We start from the raw sequence: 26,015 nt of genomic DNA on the forward strand, positions 1-26,015 counted from the left end.
TGCAGCAGACTGGGAGAAGCCCACCGGAGCAGCATCGTGAAAAATGAACAGATAACCATGGCTGGTGCGATCTTTTGCCCCCCTCTAGTTGAGACTGAATCTGTTCCGTGTAAGCTCTCCAAACTCGGAGCAGAGCCACCTTGCTGCCACACAGCACAACACTTACGTAGTGCCCTCCTGCAGGCGTGTGCTCCAGGGCTCCATTGGTGGACTCAGGTGGTTTGCTGGCAGCAATGCTCTTGTCCTGAGGCTTCCCCTCCTCCTTCCCACCGCCACCACCCTGGCCTGGCAGTGCCACCTCCCCAACACCCAGGGCATCAGCTTTGTACTTCTTCACAAAGTCTTCCATGAGTTTCAGCTCGCCTTCCGTGAGGCTGCAGCACTGGGACGGGTCCTGGTCATACAATGGGAGTTGTCTCATCAGCTGCCGCCGGCGATAGTATGCCCCTTCCGTCCCTGCCACTGGCTGCATTTCCTTTGGGATCAGCTCCATGTACTGCATGGCCTGGGATGGAGAAAATGTTGACAGTTATTCTGAGCTACCTTCAGTAAGGAAGCATAAGCTTTCTTTGCACTTCTGCAAATAGATGCTCTGCTTGCATTATGGAGCAGTGGCAGAAAAATATGCCCCTTCTCCTCTTTTCTCCCTTTCTTATTCAACATACATTTCAGAAACAAAAGGCTGAACTTACTCAGATGCAAGCAGGAGCCAGGCTATGGTTAATCATTTCATCCTTAGAAAATTGGTTGAGTGGTGGCTGTTTTTCTTTTTTTCTTAAAAAAAAAAAAAAGAACAAAAACCAAACAAACCCCCAAAACCCTGAACAGATTCCCCAGGAAAGCAAAGCAGCACAGACCTGCTTTACTAGTTTGTGCCCAGATCCCAACACAATCTCACTTGCTGGCACTAGCACACCACTGTTCCAAGTAATTTGATGAAGCTGCTGAAAAGACCAGAAACCAATAAATATAAAAACCTGAGACCAGCCACCTTCTCACTGCCTCATGCCAGGACAGGCAGAGCACCAGAGAGCAAGAAGGTGGCTGTGCCGAGACCACTCCATAGACCTCACAGGCTGCATGCAGCATAATTTTCAGTAAAATAATCTTCTATCAATTAAATAAAAATCTTAATACAAGAAAAGCTAGTAAGATAGCAGTTGAGTCTGTACACAACACTGACAACCACCAACTCTAAGCAACAGTTGATTTTGCATTGAAGGGAAGGTTTTCGGCCACTGATGCCCTACAACATGAGAAGTAAATGCCAAGAAACTACTCAAATTTAAGCCTCCTACCCAACCGGCCATTTGCCGTTATCTTAAAAGCAGAGTAAACTGATCTTGCAAGACATCCACCCCACACCGAATTAGTGTTTGCAGGACGGTGGGACCTGTACAGTTAACTTCTGGCCGGCTGCTAAGCGGAAGGGAGTTTCCCACTCAAGGCATTTTTCCTATTGTGGTGTGAAGAGCTAAGGGGCAGCCAGTTGGCTCTCTGCCATTCCATTTTAAAGACCAGCATCCAGCTGCATTAGATTTGTTTCTTACTTGGTCAGCATTTGAAAACTGAATTTTAAAAACATAGAGGAGCAATTAACTGTTTACTGTACATAGTCTGGTTCAGCATGGCCTTTGAAACACAGAAACATTTGTGCAACACTGAACAACTCATCAGGTCTGTAAAAACTTCAAAGTTAGCTTCTGCCTCACCTACTTTCAGCCAGACAGCAGCATTGCAGGGCAAGATTCCCGTCTGAAAATTCACAACAGCAATAGATAAATGATTTAAGGGAGGCAGAGTTTCTTCCCAGTTTCTCGACGTGCACATTAACATTACTGCACGTTATATTAGACATTAACACTCAGTATAATGTGCCGCTGTGCAAAGGCAGGATTGATATCCAGAAGTTTAATGGGGGAGGGCTGTGGCCCCATGGGAGAAGGTGCTGCTTGGGAATTGCTGGTTACAGAGCTATTACAGGATGCTGCAGAAGTGATCTGGTGCACAGATGGCTTTCACAAAAGTGAGAAATCCTAATAGGAATTACAGAAGCAAGACAGGAATTCCCTGACAGCTCCTCCCAGGCCTTGTGCAAGCACTGCCCCACAACATAAGGATACCGCCGATGGTATCTGACAACTGGGAAAAAAAAGCAACTAAAGCCTTGATGCTGTACAACCATGAACATTAGGCCAACACGTGCTACGAAGTTTGTGCTGGTTTGGTTCAGCAGCAGCAAGAGCACCAGCAGAGCAGTATTATAACATGGTAGGATCTTAATGGAAGAAATTCTTAATCCACTACAAACATGCCAAGACTAATGAACACTTATACCAGAGCTACGAGAACAGCGCTGCGCCAGCACACGCATCTGAAGCACTCTAGCGCCAGACTTTCCATTGCCAATACAAAATGTCTGTGCTGAAAGTGAGAGAGAAAAGCACAGTCTTGAGCCTTTCTTAAAAGTACAGTTGGACTGCTCAGTGGCAGTTCTCAATATCTGCACAGACACATGGTAGATTTCACTCCCTCATCAAGGGAACGTTTCAAGTGATAATTGTATATGTCAAAATGTGCCTAGAGAATAGATCAGGGAAAAAAATTCAACCCCACACCAAAAACTGAAATGAGGATAGAAAGTTGTTTCTTCTGCTGCTACCATGCGCTATTACAGTCAAATGTTTTACTATGTTGCCCTAGCACAGATAATTTTGAGGAAGAGCATTTTAGGCTTCCATGGTGAAGTCCTGGATTATGGAAATACTTTATTATCTGCCCTTTTCCTCAAGAACCCTGAATATCTACTTCATAACTTCTCCAGGCACAGCTTAATGAAAACACTCCCTGAACTTCCTCCTATTATTGGACCATCCACTTCAGGACAGTATTAAAAACAATCCAGTTTCCAGCCTGCCTTCAGACGGAAATCACTGGAGTCAGTTACGCAGTAACAGCTTTTTGGCACAAATCTCTTTTGAACTGTCCGGAGAATGGCTGACATCCAGGGTTTCTCCTAAAAGTTTGTCAAGTTGATCTTCAAGCAAACATTTAGCAAGGTTGTCTTCAAAGCTCCTATACATTGTCCACTTGAACCAAGATACCTTCCAGCCTGCTCAGGCACTGTGAAGAGTTCCAAAGCTTTCATGGAGAGCACATCTGCTGAGCTCCCCCCTCACCAGCACGGCAGGGACAGTTTCCTGCAGTGGGTGATGGAGCTGCTGGACTCCCCAGTGGCCCCACTGCACAAGGCTGTGTTCAGGATCACCCCAAACACAATAGCAAGGCGGTAGAGTTGGGGGTTCAGGCAGATAGAAGAAGAAAGCAGCCCGGGAGCTGCAGAATTTGGGCATCCTTCGCAGCGAGGAGCCAACCACGCCCCAAGGTACCAGCAGTGCTGTGCTGCAGCCAGCTAAGGGAGCAGTGAAACCCACATTTCTGATAAATCCCAGGCTAGGCAGTGCGCTTAATGAATCAGTCTGGGTGGGAAGAGTGCCATCATTGTTCTCCCCATCCCTCACAAGCTCCTCGATTACCCCTGGGACCTGTGGAAGGCAAACAGTGGTTAAACAAATATTCCTGCTGGGTCAGCTTCTACCAAAGAAAAGGAAGAGGAGGCTGCAAGAAGCAGCACTAGGATTAAACAGCTGGGCAGTCAGATGCATGGGCACCTCAGTGCCTCATTAAAGCACAATGGTCTGCTCCAGTTGGCATCATAGGCTCCAACTGCATTCCCAGTATGCAATGCATGCCACCCTAGGTCAATCTTTCCAAGAGGGTGATGGCAGTTGAGCTTTCAGAAGAAATAATCAGCCAGCCTCTTGGGCCCAGAGCTGCAATTTCACATTTGTTTCCCCAATTCTGCTTTAAAAAAAAAAAATCTGGTTGCAATTTTCAGCAGCTTTAAACTATTTGTCTAATTTTGAAGAGCAAAGCTGTCCACTAATGACAGTGTAATATGTAATGTTTTTAGTACCACAACACAGTTAAAAGCCAGATAAATGCTTTCCCTCAAGAAATACTTTGCTGGCTAACACTTCCACGTGCCAAAAAACACTTCCATTCCTTCCCACATGGCAATATTGCTTGCCCAGATGGAAACCAGGCACAGGAGGGAAGAAGGGGCCGGGCCTTTTTTGTTTTTTTTTCAATCCAGACCTCAGCATGGGATGATGCTCCCCATCCTCCTTTTTACCCTGAGTTCTCTTAACAAAACCTAAACTCTTTTTTTTTTTTCCCTCAAATTTGAACTAAACTATGTTTAGCTGTAAGGAAGAAAGAATCCCAGCTCCAGTGCTGAGTCTGGGAAAGGCTCCTCAGGCAGCAGCGATGGGCAGAGTTCATGCCCACACAGGCAGGAGCTGCAGGGAGGATACTCTCGGCCACAGAGCTCAGCTTAGCTTTTCTCCAGGCCAGCACACCTTGGCATGAGGAGCTTCCCTACTTTTGTTCCCTGGGGAAACAAGCTCCACAAATCTGCTGGGGACAGGGACACACTGCTGCTGTGCTCTGGAAGAGGTGGTTGGAGAGCCCCTGGGTGCAGGGGCTCTGAGCAGAAGACCACTTGGTTGACCTGGGTCATCCTGGTAAGGATGTTATGATGTTTTCCAGCAGGTGATGGAGAGAACCACCGGCCAACTGCCCACCACAAATAGAATTTAAACCTCATTTCCTCCTCCTCTGCTTTTCCAGCAAATCTGAGCCAAAATTAAAGAAAATAGTATTACAAAAACGTAAGCTTTAAAGTAAGTACTGTCAGCATGCCGTTTTGGCTCTTTCAGTATACATACCGACACTAGTCTGGTGCTGAGGTGATGCAGCATTTTAGAAGAAACAAGATAGAGGTTTAGGGCCATTCTGTGATTTTTCAGAGGCACAAGCGAGCACTACTTGCACCCCTGGTTAATAAGCTTGAGATGCCAGACCTATTTTAAGTGCAAAATTTTAGTGACTACCTCAGCAAGCATGGAAAATAATTACTCTATTAAAGACAGCAGTTATTTTGCTGTTACCCTTAAAGACCATTTCCATAACAGAATGATTGAAAAACAGCACTAGACTTAGATGCAGCATTACTATTTTCTACATTGACTTAAATTTCTCTGCTTTTGAGACAGGCTGAAGTAGAATTAGCTGAAGTGTTTTCTGAAAAAAAACCTCTGGACTACTGGAAGTGTCCCAGCCAGCTCTGTCCACCTGCATGAGGTGGTTTTGGAACGGGCTCACATCCACATTTGGAAGAGATCAGATTCAACAAGCAAGGCAGGACCCCTCTCTCCAACAGGGATGTCAAAGCCCTGGGCAACAAATAGCATGTCTCCACTGCTTCTCCCACAAACCTGCTCCAGACTCTCGTCGCTTTAAAAAGCACAGAGATGGGTCACTGGAGTTGAGCTGTTGTCCTTACCAGTGTCCCATGGCTTGCACAGACTGCTCCCTCCTTAGTGTTCCCCTGGCGGTGTTTAGGGAGAGGATCAAATCCCACCTCAGGGAAGGGCTAGAGGAATCACTTCTAGCCTGGGGTTTTGAAGCATGCAAATGCCTGCGTGGGCTGCACAGCTGACATACAACTGGTAGGACAGTGGAGATGGGATCTCTTCTCCAGCAATGTTTTTACTGGACCTCAACTTTACCAAAGCAGCAAGCTTTCGAGTTGTAAAACCCATTAAGACTTCTCCTAGAAATGTAAGCAAACCTATAAAAACCCAATGGCAATCCATTCCCCTCTCCTACCTACTCTGTTTATTCATGCAGTTTTCCAAAATACCAAGTGTTATGTTTTTGCTCTGTATTTTTGGTGAGGCAAACCATACATTTTACTACTTTTCCCTGATAACTTCATTTGAACTGAGTTATGTTCTCCAGCAAGTGAGAACTACCAGCCAAACACACTGTGGATTGTCTTACCAGCTTCTGGGTGAGCCCCGGTGGAGCCCACTCATATGTAATGGTGTCAAAGGTGGGATCTTTCCGAGAGACAATGGGGTTGGTGATGATCATGCGGTTCCTTTTGTAAATGCGAACACCATCACCTCCTTTCACTCGGGCAGTCAGTGTAGCATATTTGGAGTCTGACAGCAAGCGCCCAATTTTCCGATCATCTTCCACATCCGAGCTCAGGTTATGATCCTCCTGGCTGCATTTACACGACCTGCAGATTTTCCTGTGGGTGACAAGCGAGATCATCCTTTCAATGAGAGCTGTGCCATTGGAGGCACATGATCATATGATGGCTGAAGCCACTGAACATCAGCCTCTTTCAAAGGTTAAATCCAGACAGGGTCACAGCATAAGGCTCCTGTGGCCTTAGTTACATGTGAGAATTCAGCAGAATTCAGCATAGATGGAGCAGCATAGATGGACCCCCAAGTCCTGTCCCCGAGCAAAAGCAGCAGCAGGCTGCTGCCTCCCACCCACTACAGGGAGCTGCTTCAAAATCCTTTCAAGCATCACTAAATCTCCCACCAAGTGCTAGCCTCGCCTTTCACAAAGCTTTACATGCCATTAAAAAAGTGACTACTAAAAGAGGAATAATACTTAAGTATCCATAATTTTAATTAATAGTTGTGAGTCAGGAAGATAAGTCTGTAAGGCCACTCTCTGCTGGACAGCTTATCCATCAAATGCTAGTAGCAGAGGAATAAACTAACTCTGATGCAACCCCAAGTATTTCAGCAGGATCCTGGAAGAAGTCTGATTCAAACAAGCCTCTGAGACATTTTTAAAAGAAAGAAAAATAGTGATTCAACCAAATGAGTGCTTTAAAATTTGGACTTCTAGGCAGCTGAAGTATTGAAATTGGGAACTGAAGGCTGCAAGACACACTCGCACGCCACCACTGTGAAACCTAATGAAGCACTTCAGCAGCACAGACAGCACACCTGCAGACCGCAAGCTCTGCACCGCTGCGACAGGACCCTGCTGCACAGCCCACAGGTCTCCAGGCTCACAGAAAGGACTCTAGTGTTTTGCAAGAGGGCATTAATTCTTTTTCAATTAATGACATCTGGGTAGCTCCCTTTCATTACAAAGTCCCCTTTGTTTCCCCCATTTTAGTTTGCAAGCAGATAGAGCAGTGCAGCAGCTCCCAGCCTCTGCCCTGAGCCAAACAGTTCTGGTCTGCTCCCACCAGTTACTGATATTAGTGGCTGTTTACCTAAATTAGCGTTTAAGAGGAAAAGCTGAAAATAAAGTATCAAACACCAAGATGTTTCTGGAAGCAAGAATAGTATTTTCAGGCATCTGGCAGCTCAGGACAGCCAGAAGGAACAGCCACTGCGATACTGAGTCCCACTGAGTGGGACACAACACCAAGCCCTCACCAACAGGGCTTCCTTTCACCCTGCCAGCTCTGCATTCATGCTTGCTCTCAAGGATGAGGGTGACGGCCAGGCACTCAGCACAGCTCCTACCAGTGCTAGATTATCCTTGCAGTCAGCTTTTTTCTGCCTCCAAAGCAAGCATGGACAAGTTTGTTTTCACCAAGTAATTTCTAAACAATCTGATGGGCTGAGATGCCAGCATGCAGTATGCAGAGAGGATCCGCACAGGCAAAGGATCTGTGCTTCAGCACACATGCTGTGCAGGGCATTGCGTGGCTCATGCTGAGCATGGCGTGCAGCAGCTTTGGTACTGTGCCCCCATTCCCCCAACAGACTACCAAACAGCACCAGCTACACAGGGGATGGTGCTGTGGCAGGTGAGACCCTTCCACAGGCTTGGCCATCTCTCATACCAGCTTGCTCCTCTTTCCACGTCACACCTTGCTGCTAAGACCTGCACCCAAACTAGCAGAGATAGTCTCAATTCCCAGGGAGCGGTCAATGTTAGTAAAAGCAGAAAGAAAACACTGCATGAGAGCCTCAGCTTGGTTTAAGCACTTGTGAATGAAATTTTAACACAGAACATAAAGAGCAGGACCCATGAAGAAAAGGAGCTGGAGAGCTGGTGAGCATCTTCAGCTCAGCAGTTGTCCTAGCCAGATGGCGTATCCTCTCTACACGTCCTGACACCACTCAAGCGCTCTGCACTCCTTCTTTGCACTCAGTCACTGGAGTCTGAATATCAGCAATACCAAAGGAACAGTGTTGGGGCAGGGCCCATCAAGGCCAAGACGTTACCTCCAAGAATGTGGCTCAAAGCCCGTGCATTTCCCTCTGCAGCATAAACAAGGCACACCTCTTCCTGACTGCTGGCTCACCGACATCTGGAAAAAGAACAGGACATTGGAGTTGGAAAGGCTTTATCCTCAAACGTTATCTGCGACCAGTGTACTAATATTGCATTTTGTCCTTCAGACGTTGATTCCTGCAGCCATGCCTTACATCCTATGAAGCCTCAAACCTCCCAAATGCCATTTGACTCCACTGTTCATGCAGAACCTGCTACAGGTCTACTTAGGGATGCTTGAGACGAAGGTTTTCACCTTACAATGAAGTAAGATGGCACATCCAGAATACCCTGGCAGGGTGGCACATCAAACAGTGAACATGCCCGCACACTGGGCAGTGACCTTAATCATATTCACAGAGGCCTTGGGTCTCATTAAAAGGTTATTTTGATTCAGCTTACATATTGCATATGAATCTGTGCAAGTCAGAAGTTTCATGCAGCGAGATATGGAGGTGCATTGACAGGATCTGATGCTAAACTTGCTTTACAGCAGCTTGGACCTCTTTGGTCTTTCTACAGAGGCTCAAGTGTATTTTGGGAATGCGGCCTGTTTCCACACCTCCGGTGCTGGGCTTTAGGGGCAGTTTCCATGGTCAATCGACACATGGTGGTGAAAGCTCCAGGGAGGGGAAAGGGCTGTGGTTGTGCGGTGTTTTCTGCTGCTTACTGGAAACAGAAGAAAGTAATTTATATCCATGGGCGCTCAACATTGAACACACTGTCCTAATAACCTCCCAACAGGAGGTCAACAAGTGCAAAAAAAACCACAACAGGAGCCAATAACATTGAAAACAGACCTATTTTGGTGTGCACGCCGTGGATTTATCAAAGTTGGTGTTTTGAATGTGAAGAATAAAGGGAGGTATGACGGGAAACAAAACTGAAGCACTGCAGGAAGCACTAGGGAGAAGTGACACCAGGGGATGCTGAATTTATCTCAGCCTCGTTGTTTTACAGAAACTCTAACTCCTGTATGAAAGAAATTTGTTCCCTGGAAAAATTGACTTAAGGAAAACAAAGACAGTCCCATCCCCAGGACATGCACAATCAGCAGAAGCAATGACAGCACCACAGGAGCTTCACCTGATCTCAGCAGATCTGACCCTGTGCAGGCAGAGATTAAACTACAGGGTGGTCATCCACCTCCACAAAAACCTAATACTTTCACTCCTCAAGAATCATTATAAAATGTCAAGCCACTTGCAATTTTCTGACCGCTTCAGACCTTGCAGTCCGCATTTCCATTAAGGCTTAACACTTACCATGCCCTTTTTTGTGCTTGCACCCATTCATCAAATTTTCGTAGATCTTCAATCCCTCTCAATACAAATGTGTTCTAGACATTGACTACTCATCTGTGCATACACATTTAGAACCCATCAGAACAACACTTATGGCTGCAAAGATTTCTGTTGCTCAAGAAGGATGTTGCCTGCCCATGCAATCTTAACCTAGTCCATGTGTTTCTGTTATGACAGTCTTTCACTACAAGATCATACACTATTTAAATCAATATTGCTAAACTTCCTCCTGTCCCAGTTCCTTGTCTTTCTCACCCATGGGGACCTCCTCTTGCACTGAGCAGCCCGCTGCTCTCGTCCTCTACATGCTGCTCGCTCTGCCAGCCCCCTCCTGCTGCCCTCCCAGCCATGTAGCAAGGGCATATCCTTCCTCAGCTTAAGACACGGATGGGTAGAGGCCATCCCTGCTAAAACCTATTTTTAAAATGGAGGGATCATTACCAGTAAAAGGACAGAAATTAAAGTGTCTTTAAAGTATGGGTTTGGGGAAACATGTTCAGCCTTTTTTGCCCTGCAGTGCTGTGAGTGGTTAAATTAGAATCTTCCCTTTGAGGATGCTCTCCAGGAGCCCTAAAGGGGTGCCTGGACACTTCGGGTAGCAGGATAACAAGTGACCAGCTCTAAGCTCTGCCCAGCAGTGCTGAGCTCCACAAAGCTCCTGCACAGACCTGGGCACCCCAAGGTTTCTTCCAATGTTCAAATCCATTCTGCAGCTTTCGGGTGGAAAGGTTATTTGATGGCTCTCAGTTAGGAAAGAAACTTAAATGTACTTGGAAAACCTAGTGCTGCTAATAAGGACAGAAGCTTTTATGACCAGATGGTTCTAGAAACAGCAGGATCCACATTTGCCATTTTTAAGATAGACTACAAGCCTTTGCACACTTTTTGTGCGGAACCATTAAGTCCCCATATGGAGCTGCTCAGCCTTGAGAAACACAGCCCAAAGGGTAGGAAATGACCCATTTCAGCTCACTTTGCCCAAAGGACTGCCATTTCATTTGTGCCTCAGCTTTCACGGTAGTTTTCACCTCATTTTTCACTAGCAGTCTTTCCAGATATTTTGAAGTCAGTGAAAAAACCTCTCACCATGGGAACTCATAAAAATACATCTTAAAAATTGTCTTAACATGCACACACACACTTGCCCTTGCATCTAATGTCTGGAAAAATGGGACAGTTGATTCTTCAGCTATGTGCCAGCTCTCCAGAACAGATAAAGACATTTAAGAACTAGCATAGACCATTTACAGTCTTGCCAGTTCTGGTACTGTGTGTTGGATATTTACTAACTGATGTGGGTTTTTTTACTAACTGATCTTACCGAGTCAGACAGAAGCTGAGTACAGGCAAGGGACTATGAATGGTTGTTTATTTAAAATACAAACATCTGGATTAAATAAACTCATTGGGAGAAGTTTCATTATATTATGAGGGAGAAAGCAAAGGGAAAAGTACCATCAGCAGCAAGAACCAGCACATGAACTCCCCAATAAGACAACTTGTTGTTTCCAGGAGTCTAAGTGTCAGTAAAGGAACTCAGTCATTTGGGGGTGGGCACCAGCCTGTGACCCCCACAATGATACATATACCCAGCATTTCACTTTATTAGTTCAGTGTTAACAGGGCTTTCCTTGGAAACTTATTCAACCTGGTAATTTGTTCTACTTGTCCAAATATGACTTCTGCTTCATGTCCCAGGTCCAAGTTTAATTAACTGCTCTTTACTCATTCTGTACCCCAAGGAAGTTATCTACTGAATCAGTACTTTCCAGAATGCCTTCATACCAGCTCCACAGAGCAGGCTAGCACTACCCATCACCCGAGTTGAGTGGAGGATCTGTGTCCAGGCTGCTGGATCTGTTTTAGACACCCACCTGACTCCAAGTACTGCCACACAATGGCTTGGGCATGACTGCCTATTGCAAAGGGCAGGGCAAGCATCCTGAAGCCTTATAGCTAGCAGAGTTGGGATGAAACAGGCGGTGCCTCACACCACCAAGGACTGAACTGTTAGCTCACAGTTGGGTGGCAAAGCCCAACAAGTGCTTCTGATCCAAGGGGCACTGCAGCACTGGCCATCCCTGTAAGACTTAACAGACCAGCCAAAGTGAGGCAGGCTGCACCTTTCCACCTGCTGATCCAGCACAGCACCCCATGAGGTCTCAGGACATCCCTGTGGCACAGGCAGATCTTGCCAGGGCCACAGGAGCAGCCTGGGCAAATGGACCTGAGCCCCATCCACACAGGGATGGGACAATTATCCACCAACTGCTGCATCGCCTTTCCCTGCAAGCTCAGTGCACTCCAGGCAGCATCCTCTCATGGCAACTCAAAGAGCAGCCGTGCCTTTTTGGAGGACAGCATTAGCCCTTGCTCCCCTAGATGTGGAGGGAGGTTTGAGCCACCCGTTTCCATCGCTGTGCAGGGGCCAAACATAACAGGCACCACGGCCTGTTTTTCGGGCTGCCCGGTCAGCAGGACTTCCTGCCCAGATATGGAGCTTCTCCTCACAGCTCCACTCTGTCTCCTCAAATATGCATAAAAGGAGATTTCTTTAAAGAGACACGAGACACTGAAAAAAACCCAAATCCAGTTAGATAATGTGAAACAAATGCTTACCAACTATCTTAAGACTCCACTTGTACCCAAGCCCGTTTGGTAACACTGTTAAACAAGGAGATACTAAAGGTTGAGATAAAGAGTTTGGAAGCATTTGTAGTGCCTTTAAGAAGGCCTGTGTCAACAAACGTCTTGGAGGAAAAGCAAATTCTGCTCACCGTAACTAGATATACAATGCATTTCAAGATTTCAGCTTTGGCTTTTTGTGCCTTATAGCATTCTTGCTATAAAAGGAGAGCGCAGAGGAAATTCTTAGGTAGTGAAATGAGAGGAAATTGAGGCCATTCTACCCACAAAAACATCTCTGAACAATCTCAGGAATATGCCAGTAATACCATGGTTCACTAATACTGGCCAAAGGCAGGGCTATCCGAGACACTGGTAAGTTTGCTCAGTCGCTGGAAAATAGGAGAGCCTGTAATGACAAGTGACAAGAAAAAAAAACCCCACAAACCCAAACAAGGCTCCATCTTGTCTTAGAGTTTAAGGACTCCTTAAGAAAGGAACACCTTCAAAGGAGTATTGAAACTTCCAAGGCAGGTCTGGCAAGATAGAGACTTCCAGTTAGAAGTTATGAGCAGGTCTGGGTCCAGCTTTACCAGTCTGCTCCACTCACAGCTCAGCTGAGACTCCAGAAGGTTTCTCTGGTCTATCATCACCCTCTAACCAGTCTAGTGCACCCTGGCCGATGACCCTTTCCCAAACCATCCACTGAAGCTAATTTGATAACTGAGTTTGTTGCGAGAGGACTGTCCTCGATGGCACATGGAGAAAATGCTGTTTCCACATCCACATGACTTGAAAATCCTTCCAAGAAGTAGAAGCTTCTTTCCACTCTCCTCACAACCAGTTCAGTGCCAGAGATTTAGGACACCCACAACAAGCATATTCAGACTAAACTTAGGTAAGTGTTTCCCCACAGAGGCTCCTCTAGAAACAACCATGCTAATGCTACAGGCAACAAGCCAAACTTCTAGACAAATGGGCTGATCTCAATCCTGTCAGTGCTCAAACACACCAGCTATCATAAGGACAGGCTCTCAGAAATGTCTACTCCCTTCTAGAGTTGCAGCTACATAAGTACTTTCCCCTTATATACAATTGGACATATATGGACACAGAGCTCCATTAGCTGTCACTGTTTTGTGGTCCTCACGTACTCAGTCTAAAGCTGTAGCGATAAACGGCTCACTGCCAAAAGGCTCAGTAGCAGGATGGCTGCTGGGATCCTCCTGCAGACAGTGATGAGCAGGCTGATGTACTGTACAGCAAGAAAAAAGTGCCCAGGGATGTATTTGACATATCTGCTTTGTACAGCCACAGAAATACTGGGTGGCTCCAGCACCCTGCTCCTGGGGCACGACCTCCATGAGAGATCCCTTTGTTTTTATGTATTCGAAGAAATTTAATGCTAATATAAAAATCAGATCTTACAACGTCACTAGTTACGGAAAACCAACTTCCTAACAACCTCTGCTAACAGCTGCTATTGCAGAGATGCTGGTTTATCTTGGGTTCTTCAGAGTCGGGAAGTCTCACTGAACATCTGTAACACAGATCAACCCAATGAGTGCCAAAAGTACCCACAACAATAGTCTGCTTTCCTTTAAGAATGTTACCGAGTTCGATATATGAAGGGAACTGAACAGTAACAGCAGACTGATATCTAATGCAGCCAAGCATGTGTCTGAGAGGCTGTTTCACTGCCCGCAGCCTCATCCTCTGCCCACCCACCTTCCCCTGCAAGAGGCACCCAACTTTACTGAAGAACTTGCTGACGCTGCATCAGGGAAATGCAGTCTGTCACTTGTTTTTTTGGTGATATTTACTTTTCTTCCGTTCCCTTTGCTACTAGAACGCTCCCTATGCCTTCTCTCTCCAGCTGTGCACAAGACACAGGGTCAAGATAGACTTGATAAATTGTTTTTGACCTCCAGCAGAAGCACACTACAGGTCATGAGACCACAACATGGGTTTAGTTAAGTGACAAGCAAGGTGGAAATAGTAAAGTGGAGGCAGCTCCAGCTGCTAAATCAGTCACTGTGAAAAAAGGATAACTGAAAGAGATCCTTATCTGATCAGCAATGCTTAGACCATACTCCTTGGAAGACCTTTAGTTTGTTGTTTCCTACATCTCCACAGGGACCTTCATCCAATCACAAAAAGAGTTTATAATAGTCCTGCAGAAGGGAAATAAATACCCTGAAAGGCCAAGGTATCTCCTAGCAGGACTGTTTCACCATTAGCAGCACACACATGGAAATACAGGGCAGCTTCAGCCAGAAGAGGACATCCTTTGGTCAGCTGCAGCACTGGCCACCACACCACTGCTGGCAGGGTAGACCTGTATGGTCACAAGCCCAGTTGGCAGATTAATTTAGAGTTGCATCCTTAGAGGAACTCAGGCCTGAAACAGGGTTCAGGGGTTTGTCAGACTTGGTGAAGATGGTTATTAATCAAAGACTGCTGAAGATCCATAATGCTTCCAAGAACATATTCCCTTCTGGAGAATTAGTTTTATGCACAGCAACTCAGCTTGCTCCAACTTGCTGTGCTTGATGCCACCAGAAAACATAAGTACCATCACAGCAGGTTCACAAGAGGCTGAGGGGTAACACTGTGAGAGCATTATTGCTCTCCATTACTGCTGCATGAGACACCCACTGCCCTCCAGCCTCTGAGAGGGCATTTGTGTCAAGCTGCTACAGCCACAGCTCCAGAAGCGACTGGTGAAGCAGGCTCTCCTGCTTCTGCAGAGGTTTCTGGATCCTGAAAGCACTTATTGCACAACACCCTATTTGGAGACTAAAAGCGGCGATGGAGACACGTAATTACCTCAAGTATGTTTTCTCCTCCTTTTTAGGAAGGAAAGGGGAAAAGCTGGTTTCCAAAAACTTACTACAAGTTCACAACAGCACTTAGAGCCAAGGTCCTCGTTTCACCTCTCCTCATGGGCAGACTGCTCCTCCAGCACCCACAGCAACTTCGATACAAACTCTTCTGTGCAGCCTCTGGAAGACCCTCACGCAGTCTCAGCATTTGATATCCTACCCCGATAAATCATAGCCAGGGCAGAAGAAAGCTTAAGTGAAGCTGAGGGACCACGTGAACACTTTGGGTGGGGTTTCTCCAGCTGCAACAAATTTTGGAGATTAACAACTCTGAGAAAGTCCCTTGAACAAAGGAAAAGGGAAAAGTCATATGATATTCAATGGGTGGGACCAGTTTGCTCAGTGCAATTGTTGAGGAGTTTAGGGATATGGATGGATAGCAATTAAATTTGTCATTATTTGACTATCATAGAGCTGAGTGTGCATAATAATAGGGAGCTAACTCAAACTTCTTTAAGGTTTTTCAATAACTTGAGCGTGTAAGTGTTTACATCTAACAGGAGAGGTATCTGTATCACAGCAAGCTCTGGAAAAGTACACCACCATCAGTTAAAACTCAGCAGTATTTACACGGGCTCTGGGAGAAAAATCAGCCAAGCCCAACAGCAAAATATTAACACATTCAAGGGGCTGTTTTAGTTAAAAGTGGGAATAAAGCCAGACTCTGTACACATAAAAAGACTCTTTGGTTGCATTTTCCTTCCTATTGTGAGTCCAGCAGGGTAAATTTGTTATATTTGTCTTACTCTACACAACCATGCGTCGCATCGAACTGTTCTTTCTCGGCATACACACAGTTGCTTCTCCTCTAGGAGGGGTGGGATACCCAGCAGCGTGTTCCACCAAAGCCAGGGACTTCTGAACCCTCCCACGGAGGCACTGGGCTGAACGTGGTACTGCTCTGGCTGCATCCAAAGCTTCTCTCAGAGCTCTTGGGTCAGTGACCTCGGCAAATCCATAGGGTACCAGCAGTAAAGCCATCATGGAGACCCAGCCCTAAACTTAAGGCAAGGCAGGACACTGCTGTGCTAGCCATGCATCCTCTGCTTCCCCCTATCCAAATCTTCTAGTAACTAGAACAACCCCATTTTTGAGCCCATAGTGTTCTCTACCCTATCAGGAGTCTTAAATAAGGCATCAATGTTTCAAATAATTATATATAGTAAAGGCAACGCATAGGTAACATTCACTCTGGACTAGCAAGAGACCCATGTCAAATAGTTTCAATTCTACTTTAATTTCCTAATTCAAGCTGAAAATTTCTTCTAGATGCACTAGAATAAATAAGATTCCAGTTATCTGGTCAAAATACCAAGACTTTTTTTCCTTTCAGTGGTTTCTATGCTAGCAAAAGGCTCACATCAGTCTAACAAATTTCATCTCACAGGTGACTGCTTGAATGAGGACCTTTGATTTTAGTAATTTTACTATTTTTTGTATATATTTAAGTGCAAAGGCAGTTATTGCTAACAGTCCAAGGGCGAGCAAGCTAACACATACCTGCATTTCAGCACTGCTAAAGCTCCACATTCATAAGGTGCAATTGAAGTACATGTCAAAAAATCAAATATAATTTTTGATTTAACCTAAATGATGGTTCAGAATTTCAGGTAAGCATTAAAGATACCAAAAACTTGGCCTCAAATGGCTGTATGTCTGGAAAAAAAACTTTGTTTGGACCTTTAAAGAAGTAACTACTTTGAATCCTAAAATACTGAGTTAAGGTTCTTTTACCATGCAGAAGAGCCCAAATCAACTGCTCCCGGGTAGAAGAAACTCCTTTTAGAGAGCTTGGCCTCAAGCACCTTAATTCATAGTTTGGACGGGCAATCTGTCTCACTCAGCATTTTCCTAGATAGTTTTCCCATCTTGGAAAATCAAGTTTTTTTGAGGAAGGGGATCACCTGCTTCTCATTAAACCTGCCTCTCAAACTTCTGAGGAAAAATTACCCCCAAAAAGACATCACTGGAGAGTTGAAAAGTTCCAAAAAGCTCTTTCAGGGAGTTGTTCCGTAGGATCTAGTGCTGACCATGGCCTGGGGTGAGTGTTGCTCCAGCACAAGAGAAGCAGACGCTCATCTGACATGATATGCTGGCAGGGACTGGAGAAGCAGAGGACTTGACCTCCACTTGCTGCAGGTATCAATGTCAGAGCCAATGCTACCCCAGACTTCTGCTTGGGGGGCGCACAGTGATGCTACCCCACTTAATGTGTATTTAAGATGAGTCAAGACAAAAACTAAGTGAGACTCTGAAGGAGCCCAACAAACAAGCCCTGCATGATATGAAATACTCATGTCCCAGCTAGAGGACAGGGTGTCCCAGCTCAGTCTCCTCAGGTCTGTTTTGGTTCATCCTCTCATCTGGGACAGGTATTCCACTAGACTCCTATGCAAGAGCCCTGTCCAGTTCCACCACTCTGCCATTCATTAGGGAAGGTTTGCTGCTTTTGCTTGCCAAGCTATGACATCGGTCTAACACACCAGATCTGCTCGCAGCCCGTGGTAGTATCACTCACTCCAGACACACATGACCTTAGAGTCTGCACGCAACAACGAGGGGAGAGTCAAAGCTAAAGCATTTCGTACAACTAAAGCAGAAGACCCCAACTCTGATAGATGTAGAGGTGCTTCTGGGATATGGATTTTTCTTTCCACTTTGCCAGTGTTTCCTCTAATGACACTGATAGACCAGAGCAGAAGAGCCACAGCAGCAGAACTGCCACTCCTGAAACACACTGACCTCATCCAACAGATTCACACATTAGGTATAATACTATTTTTCTCTCTGCTGGTGATGACTGTATCTGATGTGTGGTGAGGTCCTGTTTCAGGTGTGCTCAGGAGTCAACTCCCAGTACTGGCACAGAAGAACACTGTCCAAAAGAGCTGGACCAGCTCATGGCCAGGCAAAAGGGCTTACCTTGAGTGGGAAAATCAGGGCTGTGCTGGACAAACTTCTGTCCTTTAGAAGGGGCTCCTTGACAGTATCTGCAAGTGGAATAAATTTGTGCACGGACAAACAGCTAATTTTAGAGGTTCTTTAATTAATGTACACACTTGCTACTATAATTTTGACTGAGAACAGCAAAGGATTGTTTTGATTTGTTCTTAATTTTCAAAGACAGAAGTCATCTATTGTAATCATGACCCAAAAGCAATTTGTTTCCCTGCCAGATTCTAAGCACAGTTATCCAAATTACCACACAGGAAAAAAAAGTCATAAAAGACTGTCTTTCATCTCAAATTCTCTCTATAGGATTTAAGTCATCAGCAAATAAGTTGGTATCATTTGGAATACTGGAAGCACTTATTGATATTAAGCTCTGCAGAGCAAGAAGTTTGCTGCCTTCTATTTTAGCAACATAAAGACCAGGGAAAGGCACAGATATGCGAGAAAACTATTTCAATGGAGCTGCCAGATCCCAGCCTACAGGATGACAGAGATACAACAGAACCAGAGCGTCTGCAAATATCTCATTGTTCCAAGAGCACATAGTTGGCAGCATTCCTTTCTCCACTAACAATGTGTGAATTAATGATAAGAGAAGGGCAAACTTCAAAAGATGAACAGATTTTTCCACAAGCGATATGCTTGGTCTTAATTATAAAACCAAACCAAGCTGTGAGTAGGTGTACAGAATGGGAAGAACCCACCTGAATTTAATTAAACAGCAGCTGTGCTGAGTTCCAGAGTGCTCAGGTAAGTGCCTCATTCTAATCATCAATTACTTTCAGAGTCCATCCCACCTCAAGCACAAAGAGAAGGTGCTGAACTGTCACCAGGAATGGGGGGTCCTGCAATGCACTGACATGATGCACTTCAGGAGCTGCGTCCATCAAGTTTCCATACAAACCCACTGATTTGGTACTCTTAAATATCTCCTGAGCTCTAGTATTCGCATTTTACCTTAGCTGCAGCTTCACTGTACCAGTTCCAAGTTTTCCATAGGATCTGGCAACTATCACAAAACTCTCAAAGGGCCTACCCAGCTGTGCAAGAATGTAAAAAAAGAAATGGCTTAGGCATGAAATGTTTAAGATGAGAAGTGTAGTAATTTAGCAGCCCTCTCACTGCTACTGAGAAGTTGTCACATCAGTCTCTGGGACTATAGGTCTGTGTTCCTCTCTTAAATGTCCAGATTTGGAACAGGTACTTTACACTTGGAGAAATAGTGCTCAGTTACTATATCCTGATGCTCTGGATTAAGACAGATGGCTGACAGGAGCCAGCTGGCTGTCCTCCTGCAGTCTGTTGTAGCTGGCACTTGTGGATGCTCTTTGGTAGTCCAAGCAGACTTGGCAGCACGTGTGATAGGAACACACGGGACTTTTTCCATTGGAACTTCATAATCATGACACAAGTTACCCTCTTATACAGAGGGAAAATAAGGTGAGGTGCATTAGAGTGACATTTCCAAGTCTTCAGAAACAGCAAGTTAATAAGTCCCAAGTTCATCATTTTGTAGCTGGTGATGCCCTAAACCCCAACACAGAAGCTGAAGAGCTGTAGGGCATGAACAACCAGACAATGCTTTTGGGTAAATGTGTTTTCCTACGTTGCTTTGACAGGAAGAATAATCTGTCATGTTATGACAGGTTAATTCCCAATGAAATACTATCTGGAATAATTTGCCAAAGACTACATAAAAGGCAATCCTGACAGAATTTAGCTTTGTCTGGGTAGGTGAGGCAGTAAAGCACCTGCATTTAAAACTTCCAACAGACACATACAACTGTGATAGATATTAATAATGAAATTTGACCAGCAGTTTGCATATAACAGCCACTTGGCCGCTTCAGTGGTTCTCTTAACCAAGGCTTTAACACCACAGGCACAAGCAAAAGTTATTTTCCTAGAAACATTTGTGCATGTCTGAAAGATAGTTAACAGCATCCACAATTAAGGACTAGCAGACAAAAAAAAAAAATGTTTATCTCCCTTCTTTCCTACTACTCCACCATCCTCCTCCATTTCCGCAGTTTTATTTGCGGTGTTTGACTTTCAAGGAAGCCATTCAACTTGTTCACTGGTGCCCATTTAATTCACTGGGATCACTCACCTCCTCATGTCAAGGAAGAACAGGCTTTCCTTCTCACTTGCCTGTGATCAATTCAGAAGAGCCATTCCTGAACAGGTTTGAGACATTGCATCTAGTGAGCAAACATTAGCAGTTTATGATACCTTATCTGTCAGCAACTAAGTCAAAGCCACTATTCATTTTAGTTGTATCAACTGCTTTTAATACACCTTATTTGACTCATGAAAGCACAGACACCAACCTGCAGGAGAGTGCAAAACCAGTATGCCCAGCAAGAGGAAAGAGGTCCCCATTGCAGAGGGCAATAACTGCTCTGGAGCAGTTTGGGAGCTTTCCATGTGATGAAGTGAAAGGGTTCAAAGTAGGCAAGTTAGTAAAAGTATGAGGAATCAGACTAGTAACTAGCATTAGGAAATTCTTGCTCTTCCAAAAATTGCAAATATTTGCCCTAAAATATTTCCCTTTCTCTGAGCCCCATCTTTAAATGGAGCAATAGCTTCAAGCTAGGACATCTGAACACCTCCTTTCCTGAATGGCTGAAACACAATATTTCCTTTTTTGAAAAAAAGGAAAAACTCAGCCTAAACAAATACTCCAGACACTGCCTCCCTGCAGGACGAGAGGGATTTTGTAACTTGTAAATTTTATTTTATGGGACTCAATTTAGCTCTGAGTCCAAGTCCCAAAATAAGCTCTTTAACCCATGTACTGCATTATGATTTCATATCTATAAATACTTCTTGGAAGCCAAGCAGGTTTCAGGTTAAGATCAACATCTGTTTCCCCATGACAGCTGCAGCAATGCTTCCTCCCTTGGGCTCCAACACCGTGACCCAATTATTGGAGCAGGGGTTTCAGTCCCACAAGTACAAACCAGCTTTCAAAGAGGTGCACATGGGGTGATACAGCCATCTCCCAGGCCACTGACCACATATAACTCCTGTCACCGACACAGGGACCAAACCTCTTGTCCATAAGAGGAGGTTTTACAGAGAAAGTACCAACTTCTAACAAAACTCTGAGCTTCTGCTAGTGGAGACTATGGCAAGAAATAGTGAAGGTGAAAGAACTCTGCAACGGATAAATAACACTCAGTGGCCTAATTGTTAAAAAATTGAGGTCCACAGTAGAGATTAAATTGCTTGTACAGTTATTGACCACCTTTACGCAAACAGGCATTTGTACTTTTAAATGACTAACGCTTTGCAGGCACACTCACTGCAGTTACAGCGCTTGCCATCTTTATTACTGGGTGCCCAGACTGCTTAAAATTGGTTTTGGACAAAACAGATTTTGCAGATGTAATCTGCAGAAGACTGCTTATGGGTATAACCCTCATTTTTTGGGAGCAGAGTGTCTCTGCCCACAAAGCCAGCCGTCTGCCTGCGCACCGTGGAGGATCGCCTAGCGCTCTGTGCTGAGGGCAAAACATAGCTACGGCTTCAGCCCAAAGATCCTGCATGCCTATATAAAGGGATGCAGCTTAAGAAAAAAATGAATGAAAAAGCTGAGTCTCCAAGGTATTCCTCCATTTTTTTATAAAAAAGTCTAAATTTTTGGACTTTACAAAGTTCCCAATCCTTAGCAGTGTTCACATCCACATCTGCAGAGGAGTCTTCAAGTATCCAGATACTTTGCTGATGGAGAAGGGAGGCTTCTACCTCTCTTCAAGCCCTCAAGTCACCCAGACCCCTGCATACACTGGTCTGACATCATAGCAGCTGCAATGCTTTTTTCCTACAGTCTGCTTCAGATGTTTGCAAGCACTCATGATAAAGAACTAAAGAAAGAAAAAGTTAAAGAACAAAATTTGTATTAACTGAGTAAACTTTACCTTGGCTTTGAACAGTGCTCTTAGCTTAGTGGGTTATTTTCTTCTGACAAAAATGGACTGAAATTAGGGAGAACGGGACACAAATCCTGCTGCCTGCATGGTCCAGCTGAACCAGCTCCAATAATGCACAAAATGCCAGCCATCACGCTTTATCTTTGTTGCGAGTTTTAACTCTCCATTTAGAATTCAATCTAAACAACCCATTTGCCAAACAGAATGCCATCCCACTCATGCTGTTTTAATTTCCTCAGAAAGAATCCCATAATACGCTAGGCAAGACATCAACAATAATTAAACCCAACAGTGATTGAAAATCAAATTTTCAGGGCCTTGCAACAAGCCCTAATGAGTTCCAGACTTGCCTTCCCCGACTTGCTCAAACTGGTTGTGCGACACTGCCAAGCTAAATTAAAATTTGACAGTATTCCACCCCATGCCCAGAAAAAGTGCCCTTCTCGCGATTCAGGAAATTAAACAGCAGTCTACTGCGAAGACGCCCATTTGTCTTTGGACATATATTATTCAGACAGCAAGCCAAAGTCTGCACTTTTTTTTTTTTTTCTTGTTTTTATTGTCATTTCATATCCCTTCTGAAGTGCAAACTAGCTGAGACTTTTCCTTTTTTATACTACCAAGCCCAGTTCCAGTTCAGGTGACGGGCAGCTCCTTAGAACAATTGTGCAGACACAGGACATCACCATGCAGCAGGTGTTAATGCTCAGCACTGTCTGCCCACAATCAGCCATGAGAAGACCTCACACAGCAGACATACGCCTTTCCACAGCGGAGAGTTTGTGCTATTCTCTTCACAGATTTAAGAGAAATTAAAGAGGACACCTTGTCCTTCACCCTTCCTCCAAGAGGAGCTAAGTAGCCAGCCACACATTTTGGAAAGGCTCTGACAGTTCCTGCAATCGAGTCTCCCAGGGTGCATTGTAAGCCCTCTGACATACAGCTGTGCACAGCCTCAGTGCTCCATCCCTTGTGGATGATGCTCAAGAAGCTCCTGGGAGATGAACCTAGTGCAGAGATGGCTTTACCAGGGTGCATTTCTGCTGCTCAGCACAGACTTGCTCAGCCCTCCTTGCTGTCCCTGTTTTGCCCTGCTTCTTTGCTCCCTCCCACGTGGGATCCCCAGCCTGGGGCTGCCAGCAGGGGCTTTACCCCACTCAGGCTCTCCCACACCCTGTGAGCAGCACTCTGGGCAAGGGAGGAATTGAGCTGTTGTCAGACAAAAATGGACTGACCACAGCCCAGCAAACACCACAAAACCTGTAACTGCAGTTGCCCGTGAAAAAGGGTCAGCTTTTACTCTCATGGGATCAGTCTCCACTTAGTGCCTGGCATGAGCTTCCTGAGTGCCTCCAGTTGGCATCCAAAGGTGCCCTCATTACTGAGCTCATGGCACCCAGGATCCTACAGACATGCCCAAGGGCTACCAGCAACAGCGACCTGCTGACAGAAGACACCTTGCTCTGAGTCTCTGGGGATGACACATCAGAGAAGACCTACCCAGAAGACCTACCCAGCAGGTCCTTGCTGAGCCCTGGCCACCTTCCATGCACCTGCAGGGAGAGGGTCACCCCATGGAGCGGCATTAGGGAAGCCTGCCCTCCCTAGCAAGCACCAAAACCATCCCTTTGGTGGGCAGCCAACAGGTTCAGCAGGAACAGGGAAGGTGGACAGAGCTAGAAGGATGAGGGGAGGGAGGGAAGGAGGTACTTCTCACTCCTACCCAAAAAATCAGGTATTTCAGGCAAGACGTGGAGAGTGGGAGCACTGCACTGCAGAGGGGAGTGCAATGCGGGGACTGCAGGGCACAGCCTTGGCCATCCAAACTGCAACATACGCAGCAAGCCCCACTGCCAAACACCAACATTTGCCCAGGGCAACCTGCAAGGGACATCCAGTCTTCCAAAAAATAGCACAAATAGTTTTCCTTGGGACCAGCAGTGGCACAGTTCAAACTCAGCAGGAGAGAGAGTGCTACACCTCAGTGATGGACAGGGTGAGCTTCCCATCCTGGCAGTCAGGGAAGGATCTCCTAGGGCAGCAGCGGCAACAAATTTCTTATAGAAGTTTGGGTGCCAACCATCCCCAGAATATCCAGAGGTGCCCTTGTGCCCTGCTAGACCCACGGAGGCCAGACACAGGGCACAGCACTCCCTGGCTGGGGCCATCTGGCATTAAGAGATGGGATTACAACAATGTGGAAACAGAGATGTGCTGACATTAGGTGTTTAACTCATCTCCTAATTATGCGGTGACAAAGGTACAGCAAGTAAGGTCATAAGAGCAGCTGCTCCCTGACAACTCATTCCATATGTTTTTTATTTAGCAATTAAAATCCCTTTCATTTAGCTTAATGCCATGCCAAGCGGGCATTTCGGTTATTCTGGTTCTTGTGCTCATCAAAAGATACCGTGGCAGAGAACTGGAATTTCCTGGGGAATGCAAGCCTTTAACAGCCTGAGCACCAGGAGCGCACACTTTCCAGGTGGTCTAAAAGGAGACAAGCAACTCCCTCCAAGGACACAAGCTCAGGGCAGCAGCAGTCAGAGCCTTATGCAAGTTAATTCTGACAACAAGCAATTGCTTCTCCAGCAAAAGCTTTGTTAAAGTATATTTTTTTTTTTGTGGAGAAACAAACCCAAACCCAGATGCGTTGTTGGACACTGTGGTTGGGCAGACCCAGTGTGTGTCTGCATGGCCACAAAGCACCGCTAGATTTGCCCCATTGAGATATGAGAAAAATTTAAGTACTGATTCAGAGACTACTTCACCCCGAGCATTTAATAACTCACAAAATACTCATACTTTGTGACACTCCTTCCTTTCCACCCGCCGTTTCAGCTCCTTACTCAAAACCAGTATAACGACAGCAGCTGGAGGACTCGAAGGACTCCAGTGAGTTTTGAATAGGGCCGCATAAACAGAAAAGAAAAATTAAATGGGAGCAAGATGCTACCGTAGCACTCGGTGTCAGCTGAACGTTTACAATCCAGACCCAAGGGGGGTCAGCACCTCCCCGATTTAGGGGGACACTAGAGCAAGCACAGCTGCCGGCGGAGCGCAGGCTGCCGCGGGGCAGCAGACGGGAGGGGAGAAGATATCGGGGGGAAAAGGAAAAACAGTTAACATTCACAGCCCTGCCGGTGGCCTCGGCTCCCCGGTGCGCGCCCGTCCCTCCTCGGCGTTCGCCCAAAGCCCCGAGCCCTGCCCGGGCAAAGGGCAGCCCGACAGGACGGAAGGGGAAGAAAAAGCATCCCAGGGGGTCCGTTTCGCCCTCCCCGCGGCGCGCACCCACCTTCTGCACGCCGAGACTCAGCTCCATCCCGCACCGCGCCCGCCGCTCGCCCGGGGCGCGCTGCCCGAGCGGCGCCTTTCATTGGCGAGCGCGGCTGCCCCGGGCCGCCCCCGGCCAATCCGCTGCCGGCCGGAGGCTCTGCCGGCCAATGGCGTGCGGCGGGGCGGGGCGCGAAGGGCACCGCGGGCACGGGCAGCGCTCGGCGCTGGGCACCGCGCAGGGGGCATGGGGGAGCGCAGGGCAGGGCAGGGCAGCACGGGACAGCATGGGACCGGGTGAGACAGGGAAAGGCGGGACGGGATGGGACAGGACAGAGAAGAGAAAGACAGGACAGGGAAGTGAAGGACAGGGCAGGGAAGTGTAGGACAGGACAGGGAAGTGTAGGACAGGACAGGGAAGAGAGAAGAGAAGAGAAGAGAAGAGAAGAGAAGAGAAGAGAAGAGAAGAGAAGAGAAGAGAAGAGAAGAGAAGAGAAGAGAAGAGAAGAGAAGAGAAGAGAAGGACGGGATGGAACAGGGCAGGGAAAGACAGGACAGGACAGCCCAGTGCAGCGTAGTCCCCACCACAGTGCCTGGGGCTTAAAAAATAAAAGAGAAAAAAAGAGAGAAAAAAAAAAAGGCAAAGAAAAATAAAAGCCCGGGTGTTTTTAGGCACTCGCTCCCCAAAGGAGTGTGAGTTCCACCTTACGTGGCTGAGCTGGAGGCTGTGCCATCCCTCTGCGCCCCTGTCTTTCTGCCCCGTCCCGCTCTCGGGCTGTCCCAGGCTCTGGCACCAAGCGCAGGGAAACTGATTTCCTGAATCAGACAGGAATGTGCTTGGACAGTTTATCACAGGAGACAGCTTGGAATCT

General features: G+C 46.2%; 1 protein-coding gene across 2 annotated transcripts in view; it reads right to left on the reverse strand.

Annotated features, from left to right (window-relative positions):
- Positions 1-25,235, reverse strand: part of LMCD1 (LIM and cysteine rich domains 1) — a 30,428-nt gene extending 5,193 nt beyond the window's left edge. The window contains exons 1-4 of one of the 2 annotated variants that reach the window (XM_054076850.1): positions 25,166-25,235; positions 8,121-8,206; positions 5,908-6,163; positions 167-505 (exon numbers count right to left, since the gene is read on the reverse strand). In XM_054076850.1, coding sequence (XP_053932825.1) covers positions 167-505; positions 5,908-6,163; positions 8,121-8,206; positions 25,166-25,192 — 708 coding nt within the window. In that variant the 5' untranslated portion in view covers positions 25,193-25,235. Of the gene's footprint in view, positions 1-166; positions 506-5,907; positions 6,164-8,120; positions 8,207-17,905; positions 17,929-25,165 lie in introns of those variants that run through there. The other variant, XM_054076851.1, reaches the window with a different exon arrangement.
- Positions 25,236-26,015: the final 780 nt, after the last annotated feature.

Source organism: Cuculus canorus, chromosome 11 (assembly GCF_017976375.1).
Source record: "Cuculus canorus isolate bCucCan1 chromosome 11, bCucCan1.pri, whole genome shotgun sequence".
NCBI lineage: Eukaryota > Metazoa > Chordata > Aves > Cuculiformes > Cuculidae > Cuculus > Cuculus canorus.